Below are 27,214 nucleotides of genomic sequence, written 5' to 3' on the forward strand. Positions count from 1 at the left end.
AAAGGAAAAAAAAAACAATAACATATATTTATTGATAGGAACAGTTTATACAAAGTTTATTGGAGAGTGTTTACAATTTACAACATATTTTATGAAGATCAATGCTTATTTATATTTCATAAACTGTCAGTAAAATTGTATTCGAGAGGTCAGGCAGCAATAAAATCTAGTGTTTTAGTTTATTCATTTCCCTTCGACATATTAAAGTTATATTACCAAATCAAAATGTTCAGAATAGTTCAGATGCACACTATAAAAAAAAGTATAGAACACAATAGACACAATAAGTATAAGTAAGGATCTGTCTTTGCCATATTTTTAATTCTGCAGAGCAGATTGTATAAACGCCCTAATGTAGTAACTGGTCACTCTTGTGTAGATTCCTGGGTAATAAGGCTTTGCGCAACCTGTTCCAAAGGAAACAATTCCATAAAGGACAAAGCGGCCTTGCTTAAGGCACACCAATGGGCCGCCAGAGTCACCCTGTGAACAAAAGAATTGGACATATTATATCTCGAATTGGAAGAATGAAAATATATAGAGCATAAACTTAAAACTTAATTCAAACACGGGTTGTTTAGAAAGGCTTGTCTTCGAGTCCGAAGGATCATGAGGAAAGCAGTATCCGGTGGCTACGCAGCCCCAGCTGTGACCTACATATTTTGCCAGACATAGCCTGTGTAGTCCGCGAGCAGAGTGTCTGTGTCTCTGGAAGTTTAACCCCTAGTCTGACCCCCCGCCAGACTGAACGGTGTATGCGAGGTGTACACCGTTCATTCAGGCAGGTAGAAGGGAGCTCTTGTTCGCTCTTGCTGGCCTTAGGGCGCCATAAACCGGAATCTCGAGTTAAAGATGGAGACCAGGAGTTTGAAATTTGGATGTGACTTGGGCCGAGTTATGTTCGTTGAGCGCCTAAAGGCAGCAGGGAAACCTATTCACTGATACTTCCTCTCCTCATAAAAGAGATTGGACCAAGGAGCAATGATCATGTCATAAGTAGCACTTTACAAAAGTAATTTAATTTTTTGAAAAATTATCTAAGAGGAAGAACTCCACATGCCACTCACACACACCCACACACACCTATATTTCTTAAATCTGTAGGAGCTATTTCCTTTTTAATATCAAACAGGAAAAATTAATTACCACTAAAAAGGCACTAATTAATTAAATAATTCGTTGTTTTTTTATTTTTATTGATTTATGTTTTGTTAGATAAAGTGAATAATTTTGTAAGGTTTCCACTTGATCTGAGAATGCAGGGCCGGTCCTACAGATTGCGAGACCCTATGTATGCGAAACGGGCTAAGGATGATAAGAGAAAATTAAGATTTTGTATTAGAAAATAAATTCGTCTTTGCATTTAACTCATACTTTAATAAGTACAAAATTACTGCCAAATTAACTTTACGAGCCATCTACAGTAGTTTTCCAACAAATAAACTATTCAGATTTGCCTTTTAGATTTACTATCGACTTGCAAAATATCGCTATTGTTTTTTTTTTTTTTTTTTTTTTGTAAGAAGTCGAGATAGATTTAGATCTATATTTGTATGCCAGTGACTATTAAAGTAAATTAAGTATTTGAACTTTTGTTTTGGTTAAAATTCGACTTACTATTTCATTTTTAGTAAATAAAAGATGACAATGCATTTTTCTTTTATCGCGAGTAAATTGGCGTTTTCCATATTGAATGACACCCCAAAATGATAATTTTGTTTGTTTTTAAAGAGATTTGCATGAGTTTTCAGAAGATTTTAATAATTGTAGGAGATTTTCATAACTTTTTCGTATATTTTGCTATTTCACGAGAATTCCAGCAACCCTTTAATAATAAGTAAAAATGGTTTAATATAACAATTTACACCTATAATTCGCGCGGTGCCTATGAAAGTACGGGGCCCACTGCTGTCGCATAGGTTGCAGTGGCCTAAGACCGGCCCTGTGAGAATGGCAAAAATAAAGTGTACAAAACTTTGATCAGACAAATTGATAACATAAGCTTGATCTATGTCCTAGTCTACCTATAGAATGAGCCACTGGCGGATCCAGGGGGGGGGGCGGTAGGGGCGATCGCCCCCCCCCCCCACTCGGCCGACTCCCCCCCCGGAGGGGGGGGCGGGCGAATTTTATTATAGAATTTATTTATTATACGAATTTATTACTTATGTTAAAAATAAATACACATTATTTATATTTCAACCTATTTTTAGATTAGTTCGCCCCCCCCCTCTAGTATGTTGGCCGATTGGTGGGGTCGGGAGGGGGCGACGGTATCAATCCCGCCCCCCATACACTTTCGAGTGGGGGGGGGGCGGTCCAATTAATTTGTAGAAATCACAGCTTGCTAATAGAATCAATGTAATATCTATATTGTGTAGACTTGTTATTGATTTTTTAACCGATCTTTATATTATGTCGTTCCCTGTTTGCCGATTGGTGGTGGGGGGGGGGGGACGAATACCTCTTCTGCCCTTCCCAAGTTAACCCTTTGAGTGGGGGGGGGCGGTCTGTTTTTATGGAGAAATCATAGTTTGTGAACAAAATTAGTTGAATTAATATATACATTTTATATTATGTCGCTCCCTTTCTGGTATTTTGGCCGGGGGGGGGGGGCCGATTGCATGTACTGCCCTCCCCACTCTAGCCCTCTGAATGCTGGGGGGGGGCGGTCCTATTTTTGTGGAGAATCATAGTTTGTGAACAAAATTAGTTGAATATCTATATAATATAAACTACGTATTGATATGTGACCCATTGTATATTATGTCATACCACAATCTAATCTCAAATAGTATCATTAGTAAATTTAAATGAAAAAGGGTTGTACCAGGAGGGAAGGGCGATACATGCAATCGCATTTCCCCCATCATAATTTATATTCACTATAAATTAAATTCTTATATTGAGTCGCCCAACCCCTATTCTTTAATGCCAAATGCAATCTTTAGCAGAAATTATTAAAGGAGCGAGGATTAATCGTTTTAACTCTACCGCTCCTCCCATTTCCAGACAGAGTTTATTTAATTTCACATGAATTTATCATAATTATTTTAAGCAAGACTTTGCATTGGAAAAGTTAGAATTCAAACGAAATTTTTCAGTATTAGAGCCATGATTGAGATGAGTTATAAACTCAAATAATGTTTTCATAGTCGCCTTTTACCAACCTTTACTCAATCTGATATTTTTCTAGTTAAATAAATTTGGGACTATAATTCACAATTTATAACTGAATCATATTGAATACTATTTATTGAATAATTTTTTTTTCGGCGGCGATCCCCAAAGCAAAAATCTAAATATGTGTGGTATCTTTTCAAGGAACAAATCGGTTTTATTTGCAATGTATTAAGGGCCTATAAATTCATATTAAAATAATTTTCAAGTACAACATTATTCAAAAGGTCCTTTTTTAATAGTATGAATAATGAGCTTCGAACTCCATTGATGAATAATGAGCTGTAGATGTCAGGAGAATACGTTTCTGCAGTGAAAAAAGAAGAAAACGCTTTTGGCGTCGGGGCTTCGCCCCGAAATCCATTGATGAATAAAGAGCTGTACTTGCCAGGAGAATGCGTTTCTGCAGTGAAGAATGCAAGAAAACGCTTTTGGTGTTGGGGCTTCGCCCCGAAATCCATTGATAAATAAGAGCTATACTTGTCAGGAGAATGCGTTTCTGCAGTGAAAAAAGCAAGAACCCCACAAGAGAACCTTATAGCGCTGCCCCTGTTGTTTTGTTTTTCGCTGAAGGTTGAGAAATGCTGCTTTTTTATAATTCTAATATATATATATATATATATATATATATATAAACATATATATATATATGTATGTATATGTGTGTGTGTGTGTGTGTGTACGCACGTTTATGCATAGGGTTAGGGTTTACTGGGCGTTAGGTTTAGGGTTTGAAAAAAAATCGCCCCCCCCCCACTTCAAAGTTCTGAATCCGCTAGTGGAATGAGCTTTATATAAACGAGATTTAAATAGTTACAGTTACAGAGTTTAACATTTTAGTATTTCATCTCTGGACTCTGCCATATTGACATATACATTTTATAGTGATGAGCGGGGGGGGGGGAGTCAACTCCAACCTGGCAACTGTCAGTACCACCATTGTAGTAATCTCCAGCACACAGTTTCAGGTTGTTGACGAGTCTAGTTCCATAACTTTGCTGACACAAATATTGGTCGACGATGGGGAGTTCCACAGAACGAAGTCTCTGCGGAAGTGCGTTCGAGTAGACTGTAGAGGAATAGAACAAGACGGTAACCTTTATACCACATTGTATAGTAGAGGGTCTCAAACTATCAGTCAGAAACTAACTTTTAATCAGAAAGAAACTTAAATCAGTAACAATTTTATTTTAAATCCATGTAGTAATAAAAATCACAAACTTAGTCAGTAACAATAAAATATTGTCACTAACGAACTTACAATTAGTAACAGATAATAAAACAGTATGAAACTTACGATCAGTGACATACTTTCAGACCTACAGACACTAAAATTAAACATAGTCCTTAACAAATTTACAAACTTAAAGTTAGTAACAGAAAACACAACTAACGATCTTATTAGTAACCATTAAAATTATCAGTTGGAAGCTTATAATTAGTGACAAACTTACAGTCAGTAAAAATAAAATTTCAAACTTACAATCAGTAACTCCCCAGCCTGAAGTGGTACAATAGTCCACATCGTCTGCGTTCTCCCCAGGGTCAGGGAGACAAACTGGAGCCACGCAGTAGGAAAAGATTAAATCTTGGGCTAAAGTTAACACAGCCACATCATAATCTGGACAATTATATAGTAGAAAAAAGCATATTTAATATTACAGTAATTTGTATTGATGGTATGGCCGATAAAATATATGCACGAATAAAAGGGAAGAACATAATATAAGCTTTAGGTTAATAGTGATCAGTCAGTTGATGTGCAACATGTATACTTTTTATTTTGTTGCAAAACATTATTTGACTTTCAAAAATACATGATTGCAGTTTGGAAAAATTGATTCGACTTCCAAATAGACACAAAAACATTAAGTTTGCACAAATTCATTTGACTTTCAAATAGACCCAGAAACATTATTTCAGTTTGCACAAATTCATTTGACTTTCAAATAGACCCAAATACTTGATTGTAGTTTGGGAAAATTTTTTGGCGTTGAGTTCAAAGTATAGGAAAGCCAAATAAATAGCAAGTACCAGCCACTAGAGGCCTGAAAATTTTGGTGCACATAGGTTACTTTGTCAGACTGACTCACCACGTTAAATACATAGACCAAAACATCGCATTGCAGCTTTCCCCCCCCCCTCTCTTTTAACGAGCACGCACCGGTACAGTAACTCTAGATACATTAATACAAAGGTCATTTCACTTGCAACAAGCTATCTATAGTGAGTTTACATGCAGGTCAAATATTTAAGAGAGAAGATCTCAAGTTCGTCATATTTTACTTTAATCAAATATAACCTTTAGTTTTAGCTTTTGCGATAAGTGCATTGACACATAACCAACGTTAGATGATAGATCACACAACTCATGACCGACCCAAATTCTTAACATTTAAACACGGTTCACAGAAGACACCAATTAGATAAAACCTAACCGACGCCACACAACTCATATGACGCCCTTTCTTTTTTTTTATATATATATTCAATACTTTTTTACACCTTCAATCAGTGGCGTAGCTAGGGTGGAGGAGGGGGGGTTAGAATTCGAAAGTTCCCCAGGGCTTCCACTTGTGGGGGCCTTAAATGGATGTCCTAATCTTCTTTCGCATTAAATATTAAATATTACGCCACTGCTATGTAATCTTGCTACTCACGTTTTGTCAAAAATACAAGACAGAATTGATCTAGAATCTAGATGATGTTATAACATCTACCTTTGCTGTACAAAAAGCAGGACGTGAGGCGATATGAATTGAGTTTTGTCACTTGTGCTTTATCTTACCAATAAACAACGGTATTATTCATTAACAGAGTAACATTATTTTTTTGTTAATTTTACTTATATATTGTACCAATCGGAATTTATGAAGTACATTATTTCATATCATGATGTCGAATGTCAAAATGCAGGGGCCCTTTAAAAGTCAAGACCCCCCCCCCCCAGGACCCCCAAATCCCTGGATTCGCCACTACCTTCAATAGAAAGAAAAAAAAAAGTATGCCTCGCCACCTTGGTTTGCTTTGACTATGTCAATGGGCTTAAATGGAGAAAAATTCATTTATTTCGTTTAGATCTATTGGTTATGTTGGTTCTAGAATGTTTCTGACTCGTGTACCTTTAAGTATGGACGTGTGCTTTGGATGGACGTTCACATTAGACACTCTGTAAACTCTGGTATTAGAGAGGAATGAAGAGCCTGCTCTGACGTACACGCTACTAGCTGGAAAAGGCTGTCCCGTCTTTCTGAGGATATACAATTTTAGCATATCATCAATTTTTCATCTCAGTACTGTTATGGTTGCTTTGCTGTACTAGACTTCTACAATTACTGAAGAGATGTTTCAGTGTCTTGTACTGGAGTATCAAGCAAGATTAATGCAAAGACATACCATTACAAGAACAGACGAAGAACTAAGTCCAGACTGTTGAACAATTTTAACTATGTTAAATACATAAAGGGTTACAATCAAGTTTTTGTTAATAATTAATGTTGTCACCTTCAAGTCCTGATACCGACTTATTAAAAAAAAAAGAAGTAAACAAACTATACCCAACTATCCATGACGTCACTAAATGTCGCGTTTAAAAGTCCGTCAACTTTGGTGTGTCACTATGTTATAGCCTAACAATAGTTTATAATCTGATTAATTTGGAAGCTCTATCTGTTTATGTAGTCTCTGTTTTACGTACCGTGTCTACTTAGAACTAAAAGAGAGTGAGAGATTATCATTATTTTATCGTATTCCTCTTGGGAGAAGTCGTTTGAGACAATACAATGTGTGAACACTAGCCAATCGCAGGAAAACAATTAATTGAGCATCAAAGTACCTCCCCCTTCACACACACAATTAAACTATCTATTGGTAAAAAGGAAGGTCTGGAAATCGAACACGGCGCCCGAACTTTTCACTGCAGTAGTGCTAGAAATCATTTCAACAAGTTTACTATCAGCAACAAGCGAGTACACTACATGTTGAAAGGAAGTAAGTCGTCATTTTACTACAAAAGTTTTTTTCAGATAAATTTTAGTGAAAGAGTTTTTTTTTTAATGTTTTTTTAGATGTTTGTAAAATTTTTTACATGTTTTGGATATTCCTTCAGAAATGAAGATAATCTAGTTCCTAGTCCAAACCTCCCGCAGGACGACGGTGGATGGCAGCAGACAGGGTATGAACCCACCACCAGTCCAGCGCGCATTCCGCACGATCAGATTTAACTTTCTGGGGGCAGTAGAGTAAGGAATCCTGTACATTTGACAATCGACAAGAATCGCTAAAACACTTTACCTACTGCCCCTCCTCTGCAAAATAATAATAATATAATATAATAAAACAAATGTCCAGGTATTGTGATTTACCATTAGAGTATGACATTAAAGAATGCATTACTTCAATTTCTAACTCCCAAAAATTGTTTTTGTTCTGGTCATCGTGTCTCGCTGTGTCCGTTTCCATTTTGTACAGCTCATGGTTTGACTGTTGACTTAGACAAAATGTCCACTTACTTGTCCTTCATGCAATGTGCTGCTGTGACGATGTGTCGCTTGTCCACGATAGTACCCCCACAGAACACAGTGCCTATGGTGATAGCTACTTGCCAGGGGAACTCACATTCGGCAGCTGGCCAGCCTCCCACGACACGGCCCCGGCTGTGATTGGGTCCGCACCCTGAGACAAAAAATAATGCATTTAAAAAATGTATAAATAAAAGTGTCTTTGAGTCACGCTTTGTGGACTAAAAATGTCCCATCCCATGAATCAATAAGTATACCACTTATTTAGTAATTACGTGTTTTAGAAAAAAAAAACATAATCACAGATATAAAAGAGATATATCTTAAAAGATTCGGAATGAGGGGGGGGGGTCAAGAATATTGACAGTTTTTCGCTGCGTTCTCACATTTGCTGTCAACATCATGAAAATAACTACTGGCTTTTTGGTTTGTAAAAGTGGTTTAAGAGACTTCCCTTAGTGACATCAGACGATCAGGTGACCTCCCTTTGTTGCAGCAGATGCTTTGGTGCCTTTTGGGAGGGGGGGGGTGTTGAAATGTAAAAAGCTATAGGACTTATTAGGGTTCCTCGGATTACAAAAATAATACACATATCAGTCAAATCGATCACCTTTTGTAACGTATTTTAAAAAAAGTGTAAACGTCTCGATCCGCCTATTCTGAAACTACTGCAATACCTTTTTTTTTTTTATTTATTGAGACATTCAGGACATTTCCTATGTAGATCATTTACTACATCGTTCGTAAATTACTTTGTAAGATTTAACTCACCTCCAGTTTGTGAGTTGACAACTTGCAATGCGCTTAAAGAAAAGTAAATAATAATTAGGAGTACTTTAGGCATCTCTGGCAAGCAAAACATTTTGATACTGGGTGTTTTGTTTCGTTTATCTGAAAAAAAAAGTTAAGTAGGATGTACTTTTTTTCGAAATTCAGTAAACAAGGCTAAATATTTTAAAAATCTCCAATTGTATTTTTAATTGACAAGATTCACAATTATATTGACATTGTCGCGGGTAAATATTAAAAAAAAAATATATCTCACGTCTCACTAGTCGTAGCATACGCCGCTTTTTTGCAGGGCCGGCCTTAGGCCACTGCAGCCTATGCGACCGCAGTGAGCCCCACTTTCAAAGGATCCGCACTTTCATTTGACCCGCGCTAATTCAAGGTGTATAAATTATTAAATTAAACCATTTTACAACTTAAAACAGATTTCCCGCGCCCTCCTGTCGATTTACTAGGAGCTCCTGGACATCTCCCAAAATTGCAAAATATACGAAAAATCCTTGAAATCTCCGGAAATATATAGACGAAAATTATCCATTTTGGGTGTCATTCAATATGGAAAACGCCAATCCTACGAGCGATAAATAAAAACGGCATTATGCATTAGCCGTAATTGTGTAATCTGATGAAAGAAGCTTCTCGAGCCTCAAACAAATGAAGAATTACTTGAGGTCAACAATTCTCAAAGATAAATTGAAACATTTGGTTATTCTTGCTATTGAGCGTGATCTATGTAGGAAACAAAATTATTATGATATACTGTATGACTTTGCTACAAGCAAGGCTCGTAAAGTAATTTTGTACGTAGTAAAGAATGAATAAAATGCATAGACGAATTTATTTTCTTATACAAACTCTTAAATTTCACTTATCCGCTTCCCTACCCAAACATGGCCCTGCGAAATCCGTTTCGCATAGGGCCCCACAATGGTTAAGTCCGGCCCTGCTATTTAGGGTGAATATACATAGTAAATGACTTGTTCTCTTTCCATGATTTCTTGGTCACAGGGGTCAGGCACTGCTATTTAGAGTTTGTAAAATGTTTGTTTGTAAAATGTTTGTTTGTAAAATGTTTTACATGTTTCGGATGTTCATTTAGAGTTGAAGATAGTTTACTTCCTAGTCAAAACCTCCCGCAAGGGAGGACGAAGGCGTATGGGAGCGGGCAGGATTTGATAAATCCAAGCGACAGTTTAGCGCGCAAACCGCACGACCAATCCGTAGTGACCGGTGAATACTTGTTCTCCCCCATCTTGTTTTTTCGTGGGGTGACTATACGCAGAAATAAGAGAGTGATCTTTCCTTTACTTCTTCTTCTCGTCCAAACTCTTGAGCGACGCGACGAAGATAATTATATATATATATATATATATATATATATATATATATATATATATATATATATATATATATATATATATATATATATATATTATTTAAGAATAAAGAAACATTGCGAAAAGAAAATGATCTTGGTAGTGTGATTTATATCAGAGTAGGCCCCTGGCTCTGTATTTTGAATTTGTTAACGTCTGCAGTACACAAATTATAATGATACACATGAAAAAATCCAAGAATCAAAATAACGTGCAGCATATGAATTTTTCTTACGTTTCAAAAGTTAGGATTGCGTAAACCAACTTACAACAGTTTGATTATATTTCCTTTTTTTTATTCGAAGGATTACGCATTGCTTTCTCTACATCTAGGAGTCTTACCTTACCAACTGGAAACAAATCTTAATAAAGGTCCTCAAAAAAACGTTTTTCAACTTTGAAGAGAAACTTCGGTGTCGTAGATGTTCCCACGGCTGCTCTACCTACTTATAATTGAAATATTCAGGATGGTCCTATTTTTTAATCTCCATTGAACTCAACTTTCTTAAAAGTTTGATTCCCACACACACAGAGTTCAGGTTTTTTTTTAAAAAAAAAACTCAAACGTTTGTAAACCCCGCTCCGGACCCTCATCTATAGGTGACTTAGAATTTTAGTCACAATAAGCTAGGTTTGAAGTGTTCTACTTAACATGCACCGCGTTGTGCAGACGTCAAGCAAGACACACACGACATTATAGGAAGGAGAACCAAAAGTAAGTTTTAAAAGTACATAGAAACAAAAGAGAAATAAACCCAACACGTTGACATTAAGATTAACTTACAGTTTTAACGACGTCCGCTTTGTTTCACTCTTTGAAATGTATTCCTCACAGTATAGATGCAAGTTAGATGCAAGTATAGTACTTTGACTTCTATACATAGACTAAATGTAACCCGTGCTACGCTGCGTTGAAAACTTGATGTTACCGACTTTATTTTCCACCAAATAAAAATAAAATTTTGTGACATTATTATTTTACAAGTTTGTGATGTTTTTTTTCAGAAATGACGATTATTTGCGTACAAACTCAGACCTACGACAGTGCAGCAGGGGGATGGTAAAAGGCTGGATTTTAACTCTGGATAATCGTGATGATAGTTTAAAGCTGCTACCACTCGAGGTAGCCACCCTGTAGAGTGTATATGTTATTTATATTATATTTATATTTTTTCATTATCATTCTAAAGAAAAAAAACTCACATACACCTAAACACACATACGCAAACACACGAATAATGATTCTTCTTTGGTTTGTCCATTCTAGATCCAACTCTTTTTTAACCGAACCATTACCCGGGCATGCTACCCTGCCTCATAGTGGCGCCCGGGTGGAAACGATCGTAGGAGGAAACGATTAGGCTAAAGGGTAGCAAAACAAGACTCCCGAGGGGGTGCCTAAGGGGGTGAGAGAGCATCCTCATTGCAATGCGCGGAGTTGTAAAAAAAGCTCCCACAACCTTGTCACAATCCAGGCGCTGTTCCTCAAGGGGCCGTTACATAATAAATGGCGTGTTCCGCTCGGTATGCCTGGTATAGAAAAGAAAAATGGCGGGGGTCTTAGTAGATCTATACGCGGCCTCTTGCGCGAGTCTGACCCACCCGCCATACAAAAAGTGTACACTGTTTTCATACAGGCCGGTGAGAGGGAGCTCTTGTTCACAAAAAAAATGAAATAAAATTTACAATCACTTTCACAAATATTTTCTCACACTCAAACATACACACACAAACAGATCAACACTCACAACACTTAGTTTACAGAAAAGTAGGCCTATAGGTTATGTAGGTCTACTTTTGTGTAGGTCTAGGGCTAGGCTAATGTTCTGTAGATCTACTGTTCTGTAGGTCTACTGTTCTGTAGATCTACTGTTCTGTAGGTCTACTGTTCTGTAGGTCTACTGTTCTAGTTTTTTAGCGGCCCCCGAAAGGGGAAAAGACGCTATTAGTTTTGTGCGAAATGTCTGTCCGTCTGTCCGTCTGACCGTCTGTCCGTCCGTCCCGTTTAGATCTCGTAAACTAGAAAAGATATTGAAAATCCGACATCACAATATTTTAGACCATTCAAAGTTCTGATGCAACGGCTACTTTTTTTTTTTCTGAAAGCGAAAAATCTAATTTTTAAAAACAGTTATGCAAGCAGTTTTTTAAAGAGAAAAAGCTAATTAGTATGCATTATAAGTTAGACCTAATTTAAAATGAATAGTAATCTTATAAACTCATTTTTATGAACTATCTTCATCTACGGACTGTGTACCATGTTTTAGGATTCGAAAAAGAGTTTGAGCCTTTCAAAACAATTGGATCAATTGTAAGACATCAGTTAGGCCAAGGGAAGCGTGGTGGCTGAGCGGTAAAGCGCTTGGCTTCCGAACTGGGGGACCGGGTTCAAATCCTGGTGAAGACTGGGATTTTCAACTTTGGAATCTTTGGGCGCCTCTGAGTACGTGACATTAGTTGGGGAAAAGTATAGGTGGTTGGTCGTTGTGCTGGCTACATGACACCCTCGCTAATCGTAGGCCACAAAAACAGATGAACTTTACATCATCTGTCCTATAGACCACAAGGTCTAAAAGGGGAACAAGTTAGGCCAGGTCCACATCTAACTTTACATTCACTTTCACCTATCCTTTGATCTGCTGGACCGGAGGGGCACTACACAAGATCTGTTAACCTTCTTTATCCATTCTTATCTCTCATTTGTCTTTGATATAATTTCATTTGCATGTTCTTTCTGAAAATATTGAAGCCTGCCTGGATGGACCTTTTCGGGGGCCGATTTTGAGTTTGTGTTTCCACACAAACTGTCTTTTGTAACCTTGTTTTTTTTTTTGTATGATGAAGAAAAGGAAATATTATTATATTATTTTGCCAGTTAAAACACTTGTATCTGTCCAATTGACATAAAGATATATAGGCTGAGAAAGACGACACTAATACGCTTTGTAAATCAGTTTTGAAAAACACAATTTCGTTAAGATTGTTAAAAATTTTGTGTATTTATTTGTGGGGAGGGGCGGGTCCTTTATACCCCCGTTTTTTTGTTATTCCGGCCTCTTACTGTTTTGTTTAGTTGGACACCTACAACCGATATTGTTTCCAATTAATATCAGGGACATTCAGATTTAAGAACTCCTACGCCCATGGACTGTGGTGACTGTAGTCCGAAAGACAGCTATAATGTTAACATGGAGGCTCCACGAGGAATGTCAAAGCCAAGAAGACCTCAAGCTATGGTGCAGTTGTCAAATTCCCTGGTGCAAAAAAGCGACGAACTTGTTGGACACTGTGCAGGCGGAAGCAATTATGTTACCGAAGTGGAAGGAGCCGGAAACGCTCTAAAATACATCGAGAAACAAACAGCGACTACGGCCAATATTGTTTTATTTACAGATTTAATTTTTCTGCCTACACGCCCCCTAACTGCATCCCTAGGTGAAATGAGAGGAAACGAAAAAGCCCATAGTTTTGGTGAAGTTAGGGAAAGCTTTTAGACCCACCAAAGGAAACCCAAACCTAAGAGGCACGAGCAAGGATTTGTGAATGGATCAAGTCCAAATGTTACGACACCTGGAACTATTTTCGTACGGGACGGAAAGTCTGGAAAGAGGGGGGGGGGATGATATGCACATATGAAGTTGGTTCTTTGTTAGGTGTGTTTCTTTTGTGAACCATAACAGTTTCTGAGCTGTTTCTAAAGACGCCCTCTGTTGGCGTCATTGGTTCTTTTTGTCTTGCTTAGGTAGGAGATTTTTGGCTGGAGCTCTTTGTATGTTGTTTTTACCCTTGCGATCTATGGGGCAGATGATGTTAAGGTCATCTGTTTCCAGCACAACGACCAACCACCTTTACTTTCCCCAACTAAAGTCAGGTACCCATTGGAGTTGGGTAGACTCAGGGGCGCACTACAAATACCGAAATTCAAAATCCCAGCCTTCACCGAGATTCGAACCCAGGACCCCAGGTTCGGAAGCCGAGCGCTTAACCACTCAGCCACCGCGCCCCAAGAACAGTACTAGGAAGAAGATGAAGAGAAAGACAGAGAAAGCGATAAGAGGACAACATCAAAGAATGGACAGGCCTATCAATGAATGAAAATCAATGGTAATGGACTGAGATGAATGGAGAAGGACGGTCGACAGATCTTATGTCGTGCCCCAATGGTGCAACAGAATAAGGCTAAGACTGCTTTATTGATCCTTATGGAAATTTGTTGTGATTTCAAGGACTCGTTTCTCATATAAAGACAACACAACAGAAACATACACATAAATAGAACAGACACAACATAAAGAGTTCATTCAGCACAAGCATCGTGGTCCTTCTTATGTTTCCAGATCAACGAATGGCGTTGATATACTCTGACCGAGTAAGGTATGAACGAGCTTTTGTACCGCTCGGTTTTAGTCAGCGGGCGCCCACTTTTTTTTTCTGAGAAAATTTTTGTTTAAAAAGTTCGTTTAAATATGGTAGTGTTGTGCGTGTGTGATTTTTGATGTTCTTTTTATAATGTTGTCTAAACGGCGCAAAAGTTTAAATGAAACGTTGCCTTGCCAACAAGTTATTCTATGTATATGTTAGCAGATTTTGCATAGTCGCGCATTACAAGTTATCCAAGATCTTCTTGTGTAGTTCAAAGCCATAAAGTTTGTATATGAAAAATAGCCGCTGGGCTGTTTTTCCGAATTTCAAAATGGTCTTTCTACGAAAGCTTGTTATCAACCATGACGCCTAGATATTTATATGACTTCACTTACTGTTTCGATGTAGTGTTTATCGGGAGTTCGAGTATCCTTAAATAAAACTATTTTTTCCAAGTAATTAAATGTCCAAGGCGTATTTTGATGAAAAAAACTTAAATTAAATTAAATTTTTCGCTTTCAGAAAAGAAAAAAGTAGCCGTTGCATCAGAACTTTGAAAGGTCTAAAATATCGCGATCTTCAATATCTTTTCTAGTTTACGAGATCTAAAGGGACGGACGGACGGACAGACCACACAAAATAATAGCAGCGATTCCCCGCTAAAAACATTTTGATAAGTTTCTTGTAGATCTAGTAATAAGAAATTAAAAAATGCTTAATTAAACATAATAATGAATTACCAGTAATTAATTGTCTAATTGGCTACTTCTTTTTATTGATTCATGTCATGTCTATGTCAATGAATAATTCTGTGAAGTTTCAACTTGACCCGAGAATGAGTGAGGGAGAAATAACATGTACAAACTTTTTACCAGACAGACAGAATGAGTTAATATAAGCTTTGTAAAAACAAAAAGAGTTCGTTTCAAAAAACCAAAAGTATCCCAGAGCATTGTGCTTACATTATATTTGTTAACATTGTCATATAAATTGAATTAATTTATTCTTCCTGTGGGAATAGACAGCAAAGTATTTTGAAAAATATTAAAAAAACAACAACAACGAAAATATAATTTTGGAGATAGTTATAATTTTCATTTATTGTTCACTATTTCACTACTCCCAATGTGAGAGTGTTCCTATAGCCAGACTACAAGATAGATCGTCATAAAATCCATTCAGTTTATGGAGATGTTACATGGATATTGTCAGTCAGCTATATAATCAATGACCTGATGCCTAATTCTCCAAGGCAGACTGTATAAATGACAGGATGTTGGAGTTGGATACTCGGGTGTAGATTCCTGGGTATCGGGCGCGTGCACAGCCTGTTCCAAATGAAACGATTCCGTAAAGGACGAAGCGACCTTGTTTGAGGCACATCAGAGGGCCACCAGAATCTCCCTGCGGACATAAGGCATAACAGAAATGATATACTTTACGCTGCTGAGAATTCAATGAAATAAATCGTAATTTTAGAATTAAATTTTGAATCTTTTTCAGTTTTCGACTTCAACTTAAAACTTGAACAAAACATGTTTATTAAGTATATATATATATACATCAGTAACCGCTCTGTTGCAAACAATGTAGTTAAAGAAGACTAGTATGACAGTACTATATGACAGCGGGTCGGCTTGTGTCAATTATTGCTCCTAAAATCGTTAATTCTCTTCGGTTTATCTTAGATCTAGGACTAATTAGAAAAAAAAAAAGAATGCATTTCTTGATAAATAAGAGTTCATTTAGGAGAAAAAATGTCAAACCCTTAGGAAACACTTAATACATTTTGTGTTTTTATTTTTTATGTATATTTACACTAACTAAAAATTGTTTCAAATTACTTATTATTGTTTAATCTGGTGGGGCAAGTTTGTATGTTAATGCAACTTCATAAATAAATTTGAAGACACTAAAACATCAATGTGTCAACAATATTTAAACTCTTACGAACTATGGAAATACAGAGTTCAAAATTTGTTAAGGAACACACCTGACAAGTGTCTATACCACCGTTGATGTAATCTCCAGCACAGAACTTGAGATTGTTGATGAGTCTTGAGCCGTAACTTTGTTGGCACTGGTTTTGATTGACTATGGGAAGTTCCACTGCACGCAATTTTTGCTGAAGACTGTATGAATAGACTAAAACAGAATAGTAGTTTGAGTTGCTAAGTTACTATAAAATACTTTGATTAACAGGAAACATATATCTATATAAATGATCTCTTCCAACCAATTTTACAGTTTAAACTTACAATCTGTAACTCCCCATCCAGAAGAGGTACAATAGTCAGCATCCTCTGGGTTTTCCCAATTGTCAGGTAAACAAATTGGAGCCACGCAGTAGGAAAAGATCAAATCTTGAGCTAGAGTTAGGACGACCACATCATAATCTGTACATGTATATATTATACACAGAAATTAGTATTATATTCATTTCTATCGTTTCAATGAAATAATTGAATTATTTTTGGCTTAAATAATGGCTCTTGTTGGGAGTACCCTCAAAACGAGGATATGTATTAGCTTAAGAAATTATTTCTACACCGCGTGCATGTCTTGAAGGCACATCAATTTGTTGAAATGCACTAAATTCAGTGTTTTTTTTTTCTTCCCCAAAAAGTTAGGCATTTTTTGAAAGAGCGAGAGTTATTACATCAGGTCTGTTCTAACACTTGAAATCGAATTAAAGTTCCACTTTCAGACCTAGTGGTGTATATGGCAGATGATGCCATCTGTTTGTTTGTAAAGTAAAAAAAAAATGTAAAGTTCCCCTTTCAGACCTTGCGATCTATAGGGCAGATGATGTCATCTGTTTCTTTGGCCAACGGTTAACAAGCAAGGTGTCAACACAACGACCAACCCCTCTTACTTTCCCCAACTAAAGTCAGGTACCCATTTGAATTGGGAGGACTTAGGGGCGCCCTAAAAAATAAAAAAACTCAAAATCCCAGTCCTCATCGAGATTCGAACTTGGTTCAGAAGCCAAGTGCTTAAACACTCAGCCACCGCGCCACCCATTGAAATTGAAATGTTAACATTTTGACATCTTTTCATATTGATAATAGAAACCTAAAACTTCTCGTGAAATATTCTTATCTTATCTTATATAATATTTCGTTTATAATAACATTTATGAATGTAGGCGTGAGATGAAACGCTTTAGTTTTCATATCAACAATTGGGAGAAACAGGAAAGGTCCACTTGGAGTGTAAGCTTATTCAGGAGCAAAAGGTCCTGGCTCGCAAGTGGAAACTCATCTGAACGAGTAGTAGAATCTTTTGTTTTAAATGTCCACCTTTATGCCCTCGTATGTCTGTCAGGATTAGCCTCGCGACTTCTCGCGAGTCAGGCGAGAAGATAATGTCTGAAGACGTACATTGAACCATTTAATTGACCTGTATACATTTGTTTCAATTCTAAGTATCAGAACATGAGATCCACGTTTACCGTTAATGGATTGTATGTGTCTTGGATGGACGTAAACATTGGCTACTCTGTAGAACTTTGTGCTGGATATTGAGGATGACCCAACACGTACGTACACACTGCTAGCTGGATACACAGCCCCTGTATTTCTAGATATTTAAAAAAAAAAAAAGACATTTGATTTTAATTGCAACAATATAAGAAGAAGAAAAAGAAACACATTTTATTAACTGTAAACAAAGAAAAATAAGAACCTTAATAAAAATACTGGGTTGCTTTTTTTTTTAAATAAAACTTTTGCCTGTTAAGATAAAAGATTGTATTGTTTAATTCCCTTCTCACACTTGAGATCTAAAGGACAGATGATAAGCCCCACGGCTAACGGGGATATCATGTGTCCAGCACAATCACCAACTGCCTTTACTTTTTCAACTAATGTCAAAGACCCGTTAGAGTTGGGTGGACTTTGAGGCGCCAGAAAGATCCGAAAATTAAAATACCCAGTCTTAATCACGATTCAAAAGAAGGACTCTCCGGTTCGGAATCCAAGCGCTTTGTGTTAATTTGGAAGATTAAAATGTTTTGAAATGGTGTTATCAACTCATTAAAAATGTCCACTTACTTGTCCTTCATACAATGTGCTGCTGTGACGATGTGACGTTTGTCCACGATAGAACCCCCACAAAAAACAGAGCCGATGGTGATAGCTACTTGCCAGGGGAACTCACATTCGGCAGCTGGCCAGCCTCCTACCACACGGCCCCGGCTGTGATTGGGTCCGCACCCTGTGGTAAATAACCATTTGTGTTGAATAGATTAATGGTTACACATACACTTACACACGCACACACTCGCAAGTTTGAGCTTTAAAACTGTTTCACGTGGGGAAATTACGTTGTAAGTACATTGCCGGAGTGCAGATTGTACAGAAATAAAATTTATTTTGTTACTTATGTAATTTTGAAAGCTGATTGGTTTTTGTTATAAATATTTCATTGGAATAATTTGTGAATTGAGAGCTTTCCATGATAAACCAGACAATGTCAAGGACGCTAAGTAGTTCATTATTGACAATTTAAAAATTAAAAAAAAAAAAAGCTACAAAAGGAAGTGCTTAGAAAGTTTGATTCTGAAGTGCTAAAAGAAGTGCAAAGAAGATAATCATATAAAAAAAAAACACCTAGTTTATCAGCACGTCCTTTAGGTTGTACACCGGAGACACCAAAAATCTAGCTAGTTTGAGTTTTTTTTACCAGAGCTAAAAATCTTTAATTCAAAATAAAGCAGTTGTTAAAAAGAAATATATTTTTTTACTCTGTAAGTTAACTTTGATCTGAGGTGGAAAAGTAATTCACTTCCTACTTTTCAAAAATTTCAACCATAACATGCTTTGTTATTTATTTTTTCAGTCTCCATTATAAAATTATAACCAAGGGGTTGGCTAATGAAAGTAAATTTGTTATTTCAAATACACAGAGGACAGCTGAGCATTTTTTCACGAAGTGAATTCTAGATATAAAGTTTAGTTGTCCTTGGTATTTACTTCAAAAACACATATCAATCAGGTGAAAGGTAGCCTCCTAGTGGAGGCTCTGACCAAGGGCACACAAATGTGTCAAATCAGGGCGTCAATGGTTACAAGCCTTTATTGTTTATGTCTCGTTGCTAGACACTGTTGCTATAGTGACCTACCTGAGGATTGTGTTTTGACTTCAAGACATGAAAGTAAACAAATGTAAACAATATATGAGAGACTTCGAACAATTTCTTGTGTAGTAAACATGGTGGACTTTTTAGAATTCCTGAAAGTAAACAATGGTGGACCAAAGTTGTAGATCAGAGCATGGAAGACCCCCCACACACACACCAAAATAAAAAGAGAGAGAGATAGAGAGAAAGATAAGAAAAAGGAACACACCAGGAAAAAAATTAGAGAGAAAAAAGAGAAGGAAAAACAAAAGTTCAATAGTTATTGTAATAAATATTTTAAACCTTTTGCCACCCATCAAACTGTGTCTACCCTCCCTCACACTTAACCACCCATGACACGGTTTCACTTTCCCGACCACACTTTACCACCCATCACACTGTGTCTCCCCCACAGTTAACCACCCATCACACTGTGTCTTCCCCTTCACTTAAACACCCATCACACTGTGTCTCCCCCACACTTAACCACCCATCACACTGTGTCTCCCCCACACTTAACCATCCATCACACTGTGTCTTCCCCTTCACTTAAACACCCATCACACAGTGTCTCCCCCACACTTAACCACCCATCACACTATGTCTCCCCCACTTAACCACCCATCACACTGTGTCTCATCCACACTTAACCACCCATCACACTGTGTCTCCCCCCACACTTTACCACCCATCACACTGTGTCTTCCCCTTCAATTAAACACCCATCACACTGTGTCTCCCCCACACTTAACCACCCATCACACTTTTTCTTCCCCTTCACTTAAACACCCATCACACTGTGTCTCCCCACACTTAACCACCCATCACACTGCGTCTCCCCACACTTAACCACCCATCACACTGTGTCTCCTCCCACACTTAACCACCCATCACACTGTGTCTTCCACTTCACTTAACCACCCATCTCACGATGTCTTCCCCTTCACTTAACCACCCATCTCACGGTGTCTTCCCCTTCACTTAACCACCCATCACACTGTGTCTCCCTCCACACTTAACCACCCATCTCTCTGTGTCTTCCCCTTTACTTAACCACCCATCTCACGGTGTCTTCCCCTTCACTTAACCACCCATCTCACGGTGTCTTCCTCTTCATTTAACCACCCATCACACTGTGTCTCCCTCCACACTTAACCACCCATCTCTCTGTGTCTTCCCCTTTACTTAACCACCCATCTCACGGTGTCTTCCCCTTCACTTAACCACCCATCTCACGGTGTCTTCCTCTTCATTTAACCACCCATCACACTGTGTCTCCCTCCACACTTAACCACCCATCTCTCTGTGTCTTCCCCTTTACTTAACCACCCATCTCACGGTGTCTTCCCCTTCACTTATCCACCCATCACACTGTATCTCCCCAACACTTAACCACCCATGACACGGTTTCTCTTTCCCCACCACACTTTACTTACCATCACACTGTGTCTCCCCCCACACTTAACCACCCATCACACTGTGTCTCCCCCCACACTTAACCACCCATAACACTGTGTCTCCCCCTACACTTAACCACCCATCACACTGTGTCTCTCCCACACTTTACCACCCATACCCATCACACTGTGTCTCTCCCACATTTTACCACCCACCACATTGTGTCTCCCACACACTTTACCACCCATCAAACTGTGTCCGCCCACCAACTTTTTACCACTCGTCACACTTTCCTTCTCACACGAACACATCGACTTTTCTTATTAACAATCAACAAAATATTCTCACTGGCTATTCAAACCGCTGCAACCTTGAGATTGGGGCCCGGCAAAAGATTTCTTGTTTTTACGATGAAGAATACTTTGATCTTTAAATTAGAACCTCTTCTGGGTACATTCATACTTTTTTTGAAACTTTGGTCGGCCATTTATTTTTGTGTTACTGTATTTTCAAAGCAGTCGTTATTCGATGTTTGCCCTGGATGTGGCAAAATATGTAGGTCACAGCTGGGACTGGGCAGCCACGGGAAGTATTACATTCCTCACTAATCCTCGGACTCGAAGACTAGCCTTATTATTATAGATCTAGAGCTATATGGTGTGGCAGGCGACAAATGTAGGTTGCAGACTATTGGAGAAAAGTGTCACCTGACTTTTCTGTAGTTCTAAACCAGTGATGCCCAACCTAGTTTGACCTGCGGGCCATTTTAATTTCCGACAATCGTGTCGCGGACCGAAAATGTACAAAAAACGAAATGAAATTGAGCTGTAAAAATTTTATTAGAAACTTGTGAATCTAGTACTTAAAATTCAATAAATGCGAAACCTATGTTTCTTTCAATATCTGAATTATATTTTCAGGCGATATTTTAGCTAGTATGTCTGTACATCCCGAATCACATCATATCCTCTGCTAGTATCGTATCCTAAATCCTTACTAATGATCTTCCTCGTTCTTTCTGCACGCGCTAATGTTATAAGTGTAATCTTTGTAAAACGTTCAGTTAAATCCATTATGAATTCAAATCAGTAAATCCGAGCTTTTAAGTTTCCACACTTTAAGACAAGAAAGTGCAGCCGTACCTGCAAGGTCTCCACTATTCAACACAAGGATGTGTACTTATCGTTAGGTCATAACTTGAAAGAACACTTTAACCCTTCAAACCACGTTTCTCCAGGACAGATATGTCCTTGTGATGTTGCCATTAGTATGCTTGTCGGACTTGAGCACTCCAATGGTAGAACAATACCGCAAGGATTCAACGAGCCGCGCTTCAGTTTGAACTATGCAATGTTTGCTTTGTGAAGTACGCGAGAAGACTAGCTTCTGACACCAAGATCTGCTTTTTCTCCCCATTTAAGACATGCATATAAAAAAATAAGTCAGAAAGAATGACATTACGTTTGCAATCAGTAATCACACCATGCATGATCATTCAGTTGCTTTTTTTAGTTTGATATGTAAATAGAATGCTTGATTTAATACATTTACAATATGTATAAATACATTCATAACATTTTCAAATCAAGTCGATGCAATTTTGTTACAATTACATGAATGACTGAACAAGTGGTATGTATGTACTTTTGGATAGGCATTTTGGTGATTCAAAGATCGTAAGCAAACAACTGTAAACACTATAACCGTCTTGTAGGAAGTTTAGAGATATATTTAATAATCTTCAATGTTAGAGAAACATTCAAGGCTATAACTATAATAATGCAATACATATAGTATTGTTTATTATCTTTGTTAAACTATTTCTAACTAGTCCTTGTGTTGTTTCGTTTGTTCTTTAAAAGTTAACATTTCGCAATTTTGTACCACCCATTTCTCCAAGTTTGGTTTTGTTTAAATTGTATATAGAAAATTATGTACGCTTATTTAAACACGCTGTGCTGGCATATGAAGAAATGTGATAGTTTAATTATAATGTACTAGGAGAATGGATGATAATTAGAATACTATAGGGGAAATAACTGAAGATAAACATTTTTTTCTATAAACAAAATACGAGTTACATTCGCTTAGAAACAAAATCATGTACCTAATAGATAACACACACACTTATGCACAAAATTAGTACAATATTTGTCCATGTAATAATGTCTCATTCTTATAATAATGTAAATTATATATCTGAACAAGGAAAATTAAATGAAAACATAACCTTCAGTTGTAATCGATTTGCAAAGACTTGTGTGTGAGTTTCTGGTGTAATATTGAGTTAAACCATGGGCGTAGCCAGGATTTTTTTCGGGGGGGGGGGGGGGGGGGGTTGGGGGGGTGGATCCCCCCCCAGCGAATTTTTTTTTTATATGTATTTATGTGTGTGTGTACATATTCTTTATTGCGTTCTGACCCTTCATTCTTTCGGAAGACATTTATTGTGCCCTAGAATAGGTTCTTCCATGAATTAGTGGGAAAATTGTAGATTCCCCGCTATTACTAGCAAGGGGGTCTGGGGGAGCGCTAGGAGCTCCCCCAGCGCGGGGCGAAGCCCCGCCGCCAAGCACTATTTCTGGTATTGAAAGCCAACAAAATGCATATTCTGAGGTATCTACACTGCATTTTCCTGCTATTAAAAAGTTTATTTCAAAAACCTAATGTGCTATTCTTACTGACTTAGACCCTCCCGCGCCGTTCGTAGCATTTGACGTCAAGCTGTTTGCATAAAAATCTGTCACTGGTAATGTCTGAAGCCTCTTCCCACCTGCCATGAGGACCTCAATGAATGAGTGGCGTCAAGTTGTACTAGGATATCATAGCAACTCTTCTTATGCGTAATTCATTTTGTCGGAGAACATGCCCCGCAAACCTCATGCGTCGCTCTCTCACAATCTTACTATGGGGTCGACTCCCAGTTCGGCATAGGATTTCCTTAATTTAAACCCGATCTCTATAACTGACTCCTAAAATCTGTCTTAGCCATCTTTGTTGAGCCACATTTAGTGTTTTTCAATTTCGGCAGATGACTATTCACTGCAGTTTATTAAGGGAGCCCTGCCACTGGTAAAAATGTGTAACCTCTCTTGAATACGCTCTTGGAATTAAGTGACTGTAGTTTGCTTTAGATTTTATATCGAAAAGAGAAGTTTTATCGTCAAAATCATCTAAAGGGGTTTTAAACTTTAAAAAAAACGCCATCTGTAGAAGAGGGGTTCAAACTCAAAACCCCCGATAGGATTGGCTACGCTCAAATAATTTTAGTGTGTAATTTCCTTTTTTTTTATCTAAGAGGTCTTTTTTGGCATCAAACCCCTCTGAATGGGGATTTAAAAGCAAAACCCCTTTTGGCAACGCTCATAGCATTTTGAGTGCGTAATTTGCTTTTTTTTCTTACTCTGAAGATTTTTTTTTAGCCTCAAACCCCTCTGGCGGGGGGGGGGGGGGTTAAACTCAAAACCCCTTTGGCTACGCTCATAGATTTTAGAGTGAGTAAGTTGCTTTTATATATATTGAAGAGGTACTTTTTAACTTCAAACTCCACTGGAGGGGAGTTTAAACTCAAAACCCCTCTGACTACACTCGTAACATTTTGAGTGTATAATTTGCTTTGTTTTTATTATTAAAGAGGTATTTTTTACCTTCGAACCCATCTGAAAAGGGGTTTAAACTCAAAACTACGCTCATAACATTTTGAGTGCGTAATTAGCTTTTTTTTTATATTGAAGAGTGGGTTTATCGTAAATTTTGGAGGGGATTTTAAAATTAAAATCTCCCTTAACTGTGCTCTTGGAATTAGGGGATTTTCGTTTGCATTTTTTTTGTTTTGTTTTATAGAAGAGGGGGAGTTAACTGCAAAAACCCCAAGTAGGGGGTTTAAAACTCAAAACCCCTGGTAGGGGTTTTTAAACTCGAACCCCCCTGGTAGGGGGTTTTAAACTCAAAACCCCATTGGTTGTGTATTAAAATCTCACCTAAAATAAACAAAATCAAAGCAAAAAACCATTCACTAAATTCCGATCCCCTTCCAAGGGGGGGGGGATTTCATTTCGGGGGGGGGGGTTTGAACCCCAAACCCCCCCCCCCTGGCTACGCCCATGAGTTAAACTATGGCGCAATACAGCCTTATTCGTATTACTGAATAGATTCTGATGTCATGACGAGGAAGTCTGTCGTAGTTGAGGTGATCAATTAGGGAGTGAACTTTGAAGTGGAGAAGGGGCGAGCGAGAGACGAGTGGCAGAAAGATGTGTATTTTTTTTTAAGAGTGACTTCTATTTCTATCTATTTCAATTGTGCAAGATACTATTTCACATCTGTTTCAACATAACAATTAAAAGCAGTGTATATTCTTTTAATACAATTCCTTTTCAGTTCTGTTTAAAAAGAAGTTTGTTCAGTTTGACATTTAGAGATGAATCCTTCTACGCGGATTTAGCTTGGAGCTACAGTCAATACGACTATTATTTAATTTGCAAATTTAGCAAACTAGAATATAATTGACATTTCAAAACAAGAAAGCCAATCTTACGAGTAATCATATCATGCCAAAACAGTATAGACTTAATTTCTATATGCAATGCTTCATCTGCAAATAAGTGGGGCTTTCTTATAATGCCTCCTATTATCTTGTAATTTTTTTCTGAAAACTCGAAAATGGGTTAGACCTGGACAAGTATTTCGAAAACGGCTCTAGCAATTTTCCTAGAATTTTGGCAGTTTATATATATCTTTTGGGAAAAAAAGACTACCTTATTGGGCCACACAATGAAACTCTTGTTTGAGTGTTATAATTTCTCAAAATATAATCATCTTAAAACTAAATTTAGCTCACGTCTTGAACACGGTTCACCGGGAATTCCCGCATTCGCATCAAATGTTTCTTTGTATTCAGTAAAGAGTCGAAGAAATAAAGACATACATAAACATTGTACGCACCGTCTTATGTAGTAATAATTAACTGGACTGTTAGTAGAAGAGTTTGATATATGTATACTTGTAATAATGAGGCATTACAAAAAATAAATAGCATGAAAAATAATAGACCCTATCCTATTTATGAAGAAGAAACTTTAACTTTGGTTTGCTATTCTGTTTTAATTTCGTTGCTCAAATATAGAAGCCTAGACTTTTTATTTTTTTTCCTACTTTTTAAGAAGTTCTTGCTATAAAGGTAGTCTTAAGCTGTGTGTTTGTCTGTGGGAGAGTTCAAGGTGGACTGACCATGACCATCTTGACCTTGAGATTGTTTCTGGGGACGAAAATTCCTTTGCCTGTTATTTTCTGTAGCAAATTACTTTCTTAATGAGGGGAGAGCATGTAGTTGGGCAGAAGTTTCAGGTTTAATTAATTATTTTTGTCTCTCATCACCTAATTGTCAAAAGAAAAAAAAAGCCCAAAAACTGAAATGCTAAAATAGAAATGTAAATTATTTCAAGCTCAATTCTTTTAAAAGTACGAAGACAATGTTTTTAAGCTTATCAAGAGCAGGCGCAAAGTGTCTTTTACTTTCTATCTTCTACCTTAATAGGAAGTGCTTTCTACTTTTCTATCTTAGGATCGCGGTGGCTGAGTGGTTAAGCGCTTGGTTTCCGGAACCTGACGTCAAGGGTTCTAATCTTGGTGAAGGCTGGGATTTTTAGGCGAACTGGAGTCGACCCAACTCTAATGGGTAACTGACTTTAATTGGGCAAAGTAAAGGCGGTTGGTCATTTTGCCGGCCACATGACACCCTGCTCGCTAACCGTTGGCCAGAGAAACAGATGACCTTAACATCATCTGCTCTATAGATCGCAAAGGTCTCAAAGGGGAACTTTATTTACTTTTTTTTTAAAACTATCTTCTACCTTAATAGGAAGTGTTTTCTTTTTTTCTATCTCCTTACCTAAATATGAAAATTTATATGGCTAAAAATACTTTAGGATCTAAATTGGAACCTGGGATAAGAAAAACGATATTTGAAATCATTCAAATTATTGGAGGAACGTGGAGACTCAGAGCGGAGGCTCAAAACGTTATTGAAAGACAGTTACTTACTAAATCAATTGCTCCATTAAGTCCTATAGACCTAGATCTAGTACGTTTCACAACTTACAAGTCAGAGTAGAGTAGTTCTCACCTTGACAAAGAAAGACTGCTGGAGACCAACGACTTGTAATTGTCAACAAGAATAAGTTTTGAACTGGTTTCTGAAAACCAAAGGAGCAGCCACGGGACTTTCTATCTCTGCGAGTCAAGGGTCACACCACGTGTTTATATATGGCTTTGACATCCAGGATGGTCCCTTCAAGACTTCTGTCACAGCGCCTTTGTCAACATTCCATTGTGCTCCATTTGATTCTTGGACAACAGATCGCGCACATGCTCTCACATTGACTCGAAATGTTCGCGGACACAAACACACACATTAACTCAAACACACTCACACACACACTACACTCACACACACCCCACAAAAGCTT

General features: G+C 37.6%; 1 protein-coding gene across 6 annotated transcripts; it reads right to left on the bottom strand.

The window, feature by feature from the left end:
- Positions 1 to 11: 11 nt before the first annotated feature.
- On the bottom strand, positions 12 to 26,897 carry LOC106057385 (transmembrane protease serine 9-like). Of its 6 annotated transcripts, none has more exons than XM_056034878.1 (7): positions 26,872 to 26,897; positions 19,353 to 19,462; positions 7,692 to 7,854; positions 6,303 to 6,430; positions 4,664 to 4,801; positions 4,098 to 4,249; positions 12 to 483 (listed from the first exon to the last, which is right to left on the bottom strand). In XM_056034878.1, the coding sequence occupies exons 2-7, from the start codon at positions 19,441 to 19,443 to the stop codon at positions 319 to 321; spliced, it is 837 nt and encodes a 278-aa protein (XP_055890853.1). In that variant the 5' UTR covers positions 19,444 to 19,462; positions 26,872 to 26,897; the 3' UTR covers positions 12 to 318. The 6 variants fall into 6 exon arrangements, with proteins under 6 accessions (XP_055890853.1, XP_055890857.1, XP_055890855.1 ...); XM_056034882.1 differs by lacking the exons at positions 19,353 to 19,462; positions 26,872 to 26,897 and adding exons at positions 8,472 to 8,591; positions 10,650 to 10,685; XM_056034880.1 differs by lacking the exons at positions 19,353 to 19,462; positions 26,872 to 26,897 and adding exons at positions 8,472 to 8,591; positions 10,208 to 10,292.
- Between the last annotated feature and the right edge of the window lie 317 nt (positions 26,898 to 27,214).

Source organism: Biomphalaria glabrata, chromosome 7, assembly GCF_947242115.1.
Source record: "Biomphalaria glabrata chromosome 7, xgBioGlab47.1, whole genome shotgun sequence".
Taxonomy (NCBI): Eukaryota; Metazoa; Mollusca; class Gastropoda; family Planorbidae; genus Biomphalaria; species Biomphalaria glabrata.